Genomic DNA, 10527 nt, shown 5'->3' with positions numbered 1-10527 from the left:
ATATTGGCTTCAATATAATTTTAAATTAAATTGACAGTGTTGAAAATTAAATCTTGATATTAGAATCATTAAAAGAATGTCACATAAATTAAAAATGTCTAATAAACATGTATTTTATCAACTCAACATAACACATCTACAGTTTTCCTTTTTCAAATCCTCCAAAAAACCAAAAGTGAAGGAATTTAAAATATTGCTTTGATAAAAAAATAATTCCATTAAAATGAATGACATAAACAATTTAAAATGTAAGATAAAAAAAATTAACATAAATGACACCTAAAAATTAACAAAAACAAATCATCGTAATGTTGGGACTTTCTATGAAGCTTACATTGGATTGTATTCAACATTAGACTAAGAGAAACCACACAAATGAGATTGACACCACATTTTTATCCAAAATCTTTAGATACGTGTATATGAGTCTTCCTTCAAAAAAAAAATATATATGAGTCATTTCACTTATATGTTATTCATCATCTACTCTTCTATCTATTGTAAAATTTTAACTCAGTAAACACATTGATCTCTCTCTCTCTCTCTCTCTCTCTCTCTCTCTCTCTCTCTCTCTCTCTCTCTCTCTCTCTCTCTGTGTGTGTGTGTGTGTGTGTGTGTGTGTGTGTGTGTGTCCGTAGTTATGTGACATACTACATAGTTAAATAAGGTCAAACGGAGGCACAACATGGTCAAAAAGTTGGATTGATGTAATTTAATGGATTGAGGTTTCTATTCTTATCTTTCATGAGAATAGAGATAGAAAAATTATAAAAAGAAAGCATATCGTGAAGAATAAATTTGAGATTAAGAGATATGATAGTGGTAAAAAAAAAACTAAAAATTGTGTGTTTTGTCTGTGAGGTTATAAGGAATAGAGTGAATTTCTGGTAATGTTATCGGTTTGTTGAAATAGTTTGAGATATTTGGGTAATTAATTTACGAAAAAATTAAATTCAATTAAAAAAATGGCACAACATTTAAAAATATCCAATAAACATGTATTTTGTCAACTCAACATAACACATCAACGTTTTTTATGGTGAAATCCCAACGAAGACCAAAACTGAAGGAAGTTGAAATAATAGAGATTGATGATAAAATATTACATAAAGCGAAACACATAAAAAACTTTAATTTAATATAAAAATTATACAAACAACGTTGAAAAAACTAACAAAATAATTCATCAAAATATTTAGAGTTTCAAGGGAGCCTATAATGAGTTAGATCATCACAAATCACACAAGAATGACACCACATCATCACCCAAAACCTTAAAGCATTATGTATATCGGTCATCTCACATATTTGTTTTTCAAAATTTACTTGCATCTAATGTGAGACTCTTGCGTATGAGGTCTGATGACATAGCCAAATAAGGTCAACCGGAGGCACAACATGGTAAAATAGTGGTTTGATTGATGGAGGTTTATGATCCTATCTTTCTTAAAAAGAGAAAGAAAATTAGAAAATGAAAAAATATAAAAAAGAAATTTAAAGTTTTAGAAATGATAAGGGAAAATAGTAGTGCGTGTTTTGTCCATTGAAGTGTTAGGAATATATCGAGTTACTGATAATTTTATGGGATAGTTAAAGGAGTTGAAGATTTATTAGTAATTATTTCACCCAAAAAAAGAGTAGATTAAAAAAATATCACATCGTTTTAAAATGTCTGATAAGCATGTAATTTGTTATCTCAACATAACACGTCTGCATTTTTCTATTACTAGATCCCACCAAAGACCAAATGTGAAGATATCTAAAATAGTAGAGGTTGGATAATTTTTTTCTTTCATGAAAGTGAACATCTAAAAACTAATATTTGATATAATAAAATTAAACTAATGACATCTAAAAACTAAAAAAATAGTTCATCATAATGTTTGGAGTTTTCAGCAAGCCTATAATGGTTGATCATCACATTTGACCAAGAGAAATCTCACAGGTGAGATTGACACCATATTTTCACCAGTGTTGGGATTGGGACTTCTGTGAGTGTCTAAATTGAGTTGTATGATTACATTAGACTAAGAGCAATCACACGAGTGAGATTAACATACTTCATCCAAAGTCTCAAGGCATTACGACATGGATCATATTATTTATATGTTGCTCACATTTACTCTTGCATACAATGTGAAATTTCAACTTACACTTAACACATTAACATCTTTCCGTCAAGTGTCAGACACCCCGTATTCATCATCCACCACCTAGAACACTCTCGCTCCCCCACAATATTGAACCATAATATCATACGACCGTTGGGCTTTCTAGAGGAGCAAACACTAATGTGGATCGACACATTGGAGAAAAGGCAACCACACATTGAAAATGAGACCACATTTTCGTTCAAAATTTTAAAGCTTAGGTATATGAGTTTTTCACTCCTTTGATGTTCAACCTGCACTCTTTCATCTAATGTTGTACTTCAACTGACTTTTGCTACATCGCAATATTATCTCCCTTATGTTTGACGGAATTCTAGCCCGTGCTTGGCACGGGTGTCCATACTAGTATACATATATTTAAAGGTTAAATATAAATATAGGGATATGATCAAATGACACTATGGTATCAAATTAAATGTGACACTAAGGGTGTGTTTGGTTAGGAAGAGAAATTGTGAAGAGAGAAGTAGGTAAGAGAGAGTTTGAGAAGAGAGAAACAAGTGAGAAAAAGGTGAGAGATTGAGTAGTTTTGATGTATGTTTGGTAGAAGAGAAAGATAAGAGAGATAGAAGAGAGAGAATAATGTAATTACTTTCAAAGGACAATAATACCCTTAAACAAAATAAAAAGAAACTAAAAAATTGTTTGGAGTAGAAAAACATAATTTATGTTCTCTTTTGTCAAAAAAATAATTTATGTTACCTGCAATACATTTTTTACAACGTTAATTAAAATCTTTATTTTAATTAATTAAAAATGAATAATTTTTATTAATTAATTATTTTAATTAATAAACAGTTCAATTATAGTACGTAAGAAAATAGGTTAATTTTTTATACAGAAGTGTGGTTCATATTATTTGTATTGCTAAGTTAATTTTTTTGAGGAAACTTTATCATGAAATTAATTAAAAGTGCAATAACCTTCACATACATAGCACAACCATTCATTATATTTACGTTTGTCTTTTTCCTGATGCAATGAGGGGTATAATTGGAAAATAGCAAAAATTGCAACTCTCTCCTCTGTTTCTTCGCACCTATGAGAAGATTAAAAAACAGTGGGCCCCACAGGTTTTAACTCTCTCTTCTCTCTTTCTCACCACAACCAAGCAAGAGAAGTGTAGAACTTCTCTCCTATTTCTCTCACTTCAACTTCTCTCTCTCCTTTTTCTCCTCTACCAAACAGAGTGTAAGGGTGTGTTTGGTTGAGAGAAGAAAGTGAAAAGAGAGAAATAGGTGAGAGAGAGTGTGAAAAGAGAGAAATAGATGAGAAATAGTGTAGATTTGAGGGGTTGTTTGTTATAAGAGAAAGAAGAGAGAGATAGAAGAGAAAGAAGTGTGTTTGAGTTTTGAAAAGACAAAAATATCCTTATAATATATGTGTGTGTGATTTCTTTTTTAATTAAATTAACTTATCAGGTAAGAAAAAAGTTCAATGTTCATATTTTTATGGATATAAAATAAATTACATTCCTTGATAAAAAAAACATTACGTTGATTAACAATTGTAATAATAATAATAATAATGATAATAAAAACCAAAGTGAAACACTATAATATAATATATAGTCCTCTTTCAAAATATATAATATATATTCTTTTTTATCTAAATAATATAGCCTGGACGATCTTCATAAAATAGAAAATATATGTTGGACGCTGAAGTTAAATAAATCTTTAAAGAATGATAATATAGGTTCATAACAAAAGTAAGAATGAAATAAAGGGTATTCCTAGAAAAAAACAAAAAGAAGGCCACTTCTCTGCTTTTTCTCGTCGGTCCAGCGGAGAAACAAAAAGTGGGTGGGACCCATGCTTTTTAGTTCTCTATTCTCTCTTTCTCTGCAAACCAAACACGATGACTTTACTATTTCTCTTCTAACTCTCTCTTCTCTAACTCTCTCTTCTTAATCTCTCTCCAACCAAACACGGTATATGGGTGTGTTTGTTTCTATGGATAGATAGTGAGGGGGAGAGAAAGACAAGGGAAAGAAGCATTTTCCATGGTTTGGAACAAGTGAAACTAACTAAGGAAAGAATGAGACACATGGGTCCCACACTAAAAACCTTTCCATGGCAATATGGGGAGAAAGGTTGGGGAAACAACCATTTTTGTTTAAAAAGTCCAAAACACCCCTACTTTTATTGTTTTTTTTATTTCTAAAGGTGTGTGTGTATATATAAGGGTATCTTTGTCAATTAGAAAAAATAGATCTTTCTTTCCTCCAATTTTCTAATCTACTTTCTATTAAACCAAACAAGCAAAACAATCCCTTCACTTTCCATTCCCTTTCTTTCCTCATACAATCTTTCCTTTCACGATCTTTCCTCTTACTTTCTCTTCTCATCTAAACATAGCCTAAATCCTAACCAGTAATCCACTTTAATCCAACGTCTCTCATCAAGTCTTTAAATGCTCACATGCTTGAACAAATGATCCTAATTTTAATTTTAAAAATAATTTATTCTTTCGTTTCTTGGTTAATTACTCACCGTTTTCATTATATTTTGCATCAATAGGTAGATGATTGTCATTTGATTTCTCCCTACTAATTTTTTTTTAGAGATTCTATTTTTTACCAATCTTTGTTTGATCATCTTTGTATCCTATCTGTATTGGCTACTCTTTCATTTGTTGGATGATATTATTTTTGAGTTCAAGCTGCTAATATTCTTGCAACGGGTGTTCTAGCATTTGTGTTTTGCTTTCGCTTAATAGCATATGTTCTTCTTAATTTTTGGTGCAATCGTTCAATAATTATTTGCGGTTCTCTTTATAAATCAATTTTCTTTGGGTTCATAAAAAAAAATGTTTCTAAAAAAAAAAAAAACAAGGATGACAGGGAATAGTGTCAAGAAACCATAATAATACCATCAGAGAACTTTTGGTAAATAATTAATCGTGAGAAGAAAGAAAAATTGTTTCTAAAATTAAAATTTGGATATTTTTTCAAGCATGTGAGCATTTAAGAATTGATGATAGACGTCGTATTAAAGTTGGATTAATGGTTATGATTTGGTGTCAAATTAATTTGACAACATGGTGTCATTTGATCCTATCCCATAAATATAATATCCAAAATAATAAAATGAAAAATTAGATTATATTGGTGTATCACATAGTCCATTAATAATTTACTTGAAGGTCACATAAATAAACCCTTCACAGAAACAACCCAGAAATAAACTCTTCATTTTTTTTTCTATGTTTGGTTTTATGTTTGCAACACATAATAGCACGTTTGTATGTTTCTCAATGTTTGCCGTGATTTCCAAAAGCTCTAAATACTAACTTTTACGCTTACATGGTTTTTTTGCTGTGATTTCTATTAAACTTCGTTTTGCAAACGCAGTATCAAACATGTAATAATTTTTAATATGACTTGTCATTTGAAAACGGCATACAATCAGGAGGAAGACAAAGATGTGATGTAATCTACCATACCTCAAAATAAAAATTATCAAGAAAAGAATTAGGGTGTAGCTACTTCAACTTTACCAATTACTTATGATAGTTTCTTTTTGACAAAATTACTTCTGATAGTTATTATCAATTTTTTTTCCCTTGAAATCCTAATCCCAAATTGGTCCTCTTGATCTAATTCTCCTATTATTAGAGCAAAACTTACATCAAGTGTCGTGCTCAATGCCATGTACAATGAGCTGCTTGCTATAGCCGGGTACTGGAGTAAACATGCTAAAAGGACAAACAATCAAACAATGTACAAAGCAAAAGAATCTACTTCAAATAATGTCATGGGTCCTACTCCTATAGGCGTGAAGCGTGATTATGGCATTATTAATGTGGAGTACTAGTACTTTTTATCAAAAATAATGCAAGTTCAAGTCATACATTTTTATCACCATCAAAATGACAACAACAAAAAATAATTGTGGACAACAACCCAACATCAATCCCCGAATTCATTTCAAAAAATAAAAATCACCTCTACAATATCTCAGCATTTTAATTCCTCTCAAAATTTTGTGCAGCTACCTTAGAGAGGTTGAGTTGAGAAGCAGAGAGAGCAAAATCAAGCACAGTGATATAAGATTTCTGAGGATTATTTCATGTACTAGAAACCTAGAAATGAAAAGGGTGTTATTCCAAGTCCATTGAAGCAGAGGTCAAATGGTTTTTGTTTAGGTGGAATTATGTCCCATAATCATCCTTAGCTTCCAATTTAGGCATCTTGTGTTATATAGGCATCACGTCCTCCAACAACATCCTCTGGCTACGGCATTCCTGGCTGCAAAATGCCATCTCACCCCTGCAATGCAATAATGCAACTAGGTTCAAGATCTCATGTCTCATGGTATTCACCATTGTTCTTTCAAGGAATCGTTCTAATTCTAATCAGACACAAATTAGCAAATCATATACTTTCCTTTGATGTCACAGACACGGCACATCAAGATCGTTACTAGTTTAAAAAATTTGAATGATTAAATGTCATCACATATGTCCATGTTGTGTTAGTGTCTGACATCAACGTTTTTCGACCCACGCGTGGACCACAAGAGACGCCTTGTAACATTACTTTCTCTTTGACTCAACCATTTTTTTAATTAATATATCCAAAATTTTATCATCAAATCTCCTCTACAAAAGTACTAAAGCTACCCCATTGATGATCAAGGGCAAAATAAAAACTTCACCAACACCATAAGCCAAGTTTTTCTAATAATCTACATATCTCAAATTATGCATGTTAATCAAATTTATATTTCAAAATATTGAAAATTTGACACTTAAATTAATATGCATGAAGCTCTTATACTTCGAATTAAAGATGTATCTAGTGTCTCACACGTGTTGGTGACCGACACTACACTCATATTTAATCACATATATTCTCTTGCATTATTATCAATATCTACGTGTGTTAGTGTTAGTGTTAGTGCCGTGTCCAGTTTTGCCTCGGTGAATGTTATCATGCCTGGGGGTAAAAGAATAAGCAGTTACCTGTACATGTAGATGTCTTTACCCTGCTCAAGATTCTTCTTGCAGTGAAAACATACACTCAGAAAGCTCTCAGAGGGATAGCTGGTAGGGTGAGGAAAACAATACCCATTCTCTTTAACAGTAGAGAATCCAACATCAAAACAACTACTCTCAATTATGCAATTATCAAATATATGAGTTGTTCTTGGATTTGGACCATGAGAAATCACACGAGTATAATCCTCAGAAAGCTCCATTTCACTAGCAGAGAGACACCCTTTGAAGACTCCATGAGTAGAATTTGAAGTTTCAATTTCATTAGCACATCCAAATGAAGATTTTCCCACAGGAGAGAGTGAAAAGCTACCAGAAGAAGAACCCAAATGAGAATTTCCTGTGTTGATGCTGAAATCACCTCTAGATAAGGGTGATGATTCAGATGAAGAAGAAAAAGTTGAAATTGTTGGTAAAAAAGGAGGAATCTGAATCTTCAACTGAGATCCAAACAGAACAGTTTTGTTCTCTGGTTTTGAATTCACTTCACTGTTTTTTTCATCTACAAGAACATCAACAAGACCAAGACCAACAATTTTTGACTCCAATTTATCCCAACAACGTTTGTGTTCACCACAAACATGTTGTGTTCTAGGGCTGTTTGTTTCAGACCAAAAAGGATTCTTGAAACAAGAAAAAGGCTTGGTATCAAGTATTGAAGTAGGACTCATCATGGTTTCAGTTTCATGAAAACCTTTTGATGTGAAATTTGTGAACAACTTTGGAGAATTGAAGAAAGATGAAGTGATTTTCTTTGAACCAGAATCTTCCATTATAGTAGTAGCTTAGTCACAAACTGTGAAACCAACACAACACATAAAACAAGAATATAGCAGAAATTTAGAAACATGCATTCTACTGAAAGCTAGAAAACATGAACTGAAAATAAGTTTCCATGAATAGAAACAGAAACCTATCTATTTCTCTGATCTAAAACCTCTGTAATATTCTTTACTAAACCACTAAGAAAATTGAAAAATAAAATAGTAGTGTTACTTTTCCCCCGGCTTTTTTGCACTGTTTCTGAGAATAGAATCAAGATGGTGATGAAAAACGACATGGAAAGAGAGTCTCAGTAGTCATCATCAAAGGACCAAGACGTGCATGTAACAGAGAAAACAGAACAAAAGCAGAGTTTGTAGTTTTGTTCCTTTTTTTGGCTACCTTTATTTCTTACTTTCAATTTCTATTTACATTTGTGTCTTGGATTCCTCTTTCACCACAAATTATTACTGTGTCTAACAAATAAAAGTTAAAAAAAATGGTCCCTATAAATCAAATTTCAAAAGTAAAATTAAAAAAATGAAAGAGAGTCTCTTTTATGAGTAGAGTGGGGTTATTTATTTATGTTTCATTTTCAATGTACCTTTAATTGGGCACTAGTTTCAGTCTTCCATCATTAGGCCTGAAGTTGCAGAGAAAGAAAGAAGAAAGTGGTTTGTGATTGGAGTAACTGGTTGGTGGGTTTTTTTTTTTTCTTATAAAAACTTTGTACTACGTGTTAATGATTGAGAATTGGTGGTTTTTATATTTTTTTTATTTAATTTTAAATATAAAAAAATGATGGGTTGTTTCAGGTGAATCATTGAGTGGTTTTAATAAGGCCACACCACCATGATCTCAGCAACAATGGCAGTTTTTACCATGTTTAATTGTTTATGTTATATTACTCTCTCTTTCTTTGCTGGCTAGGATGTGTGAGTGGAATTTAACATCGGCTATCTCTATCTATCTTTCACTCTCAACACACTTAGCATCAATGAATGAATCAGAGGCACTGTGTTATTATGGGAGTAGTATTGTATCGTAGCATGCTCACATCATACATTACTATCGAAACCACTCACGAGACTTCAAATTAGTTGCAAGAGATTAAGTATATCGTTATCTTTCTTTAATGAAATGCTAGGCATTATGAGTCTAAAGACCTCAACAAAATTCTCTCTTTTTTCTTACTTTCTATCTTATCTTATGAACTTTAAGTGTATGTACTATGAACTGCAATTCAAGACTAGAATCATTAATGAAATCTTGTTCAAGACTCTTGGTCAAGGAATTTTGTAGTTACTTTTTTTCTTCGATGGACCGGAAGTAGAGAGGTGGTGGAAGCCGAATGAATGTTGGAATAGGAATTTCTGGTTGTGGCTCAACCATGGTGAGGTGAAGAGGATGTTTGATTTACAGGGGTATTTTTTTTGGAGTGAGTAGCGATGATGGGTGCTCATGTATTTTGTTTTCAGTGGTTGTTCGCACGGAGTTTGTTTTAGGCGGTGAAATTGGTTTTGGTGGTTGTGGGGTTCATGAGTGTTGAAGTTAGGTCTCATGTAGGTGATGTGTGTATTTGTGTCTTCATAGGTATTTATTTTTGGTGTTCCGCCTATATACGGCGCCTTTGTAGTCTCTGATTTACCGTACCTCTGTTCGTCTTGAGCAGGGATCGAGTTTTTAATAAAATTTGCTGTTTAAAAAAAAACTAAAAAAAGAATTGACTATTAAAAAACTAATGAAAAAAAGAAATTGATTAAACCCGTTAAAAATTCTCTACAAGTTCACCCGAATTTACCGAATTCGCTACGAGTTCACCTTATTAACTGCCTTATTCTGAGTTTACTAAAATTCGAGTTTACAGTTGATACATTGATCCGTGCAATCATGAGTTAACTCGTAACTTTAACAACTTTGACGAGTGTTTCATCCTTATTTTCTGTTAATTCAAATAATCGTATATACCTCACACAATGTTTCATATACCTCATAGTGTTTCATCCCCAATCTACACATTGGACCAAACGTTTTGGTCCCATCACCAACGACCCGCACAAGATTATCATCATACAATTTGCCCACCGCTAACCCATCCCTACGCGTAATCCTTCCAATTGGTTCCACAAAATTGAGCCTAATTTGCCCCCCTTCTTTCACCCCACCTCCTTCGATTTCGTTCTAGCAGACAAAATTTGAAACCACAAACCATCCTGATCGGCAACTAACCTCCAACACCCCTTTTACCTTATAGCGCCAAATGAAGTTCTCTAATATTACGCACCCCCAAACCTTCATTCTCCTTTTCCAGACAAACAATATCTCAATTGATTCAGGGTATTTTCGTAATTTCCTCACACAAAAAAAACATTTATATAAAGATTCGATGAAAGAAATGATACACGTGGGAGCCTTGAAGAAAGAGAGAATAGACCTATAAAGAAGGCATGTCAGATTTTGACAGCGCCAAATGACCCCTCATAGATAAATGTCTACTTTTCCACGATGATTGACTCTTTTTAATCCGATCAAGCAAGGGATACCAAAACTATAAACGCCGCGAATCACTACTAATTGGTAGGCCTAATTACAC

General features: G+C 32.6%; 1 protein-coding gene across 2 annotated transcripts; it reads right to left on the bottom strand.

Moving 5' to 3' along the window:
• Positions 1-5961: 5961 nt before the first annotated feature.
• Positions 5962-8623, bottom strand: LOC146958613 (FCS-Like Zinc finger 8-like). Of its 2 annotated transcripts, none has more exons than XM_085740133.1 (3): positions 8169-8623; positions 7140-7968; positions 5962-6444 (listed from the first exon to the last, which is right to left on the bottom strand). In XM_085740133.1, the coding sequence occupies exons 2-3, from the start codon at positions 7943-7945 to the stop codon at positions 6372-6374; spliced, it is 879 nt and encodes a 292-aa protein (XP_085596259.1). In that variant the 5' UTR covers positions 7946-7968; positions 8169-8623; the 3' UTR covers positions 5962-6371. The 2 variants fall into 2 exon arrangements, with proteins under 2 accessions (XP_085596259.1, XP_085596258.1); XM_085740132.1 differs by having other exon boundaries at positions 8539-8623.
• Positions 8624-10527: the final 1904 nt, after the last annotated feature.

Source organism: Medicago sativa, chromosome 1 (genome assembly GCF_051527215.1).
Source record: "Medicago sativa cultivar Bolivia chromosome 1, Bolivia_mono, whole genome shotgun sequence".
NCBI classification, from domain to species: Eukaryota; Viridiplantae; Streptophyta; class Magnoliopsida; order Fabales; family Fabaceae; genus Medicago; species Medicago sativa.
The sequence above is the reverse complement of the archived record's forward strand: the minus strand, read 5'-3'. Positions and strand labels throughout refer to the sequence as shown.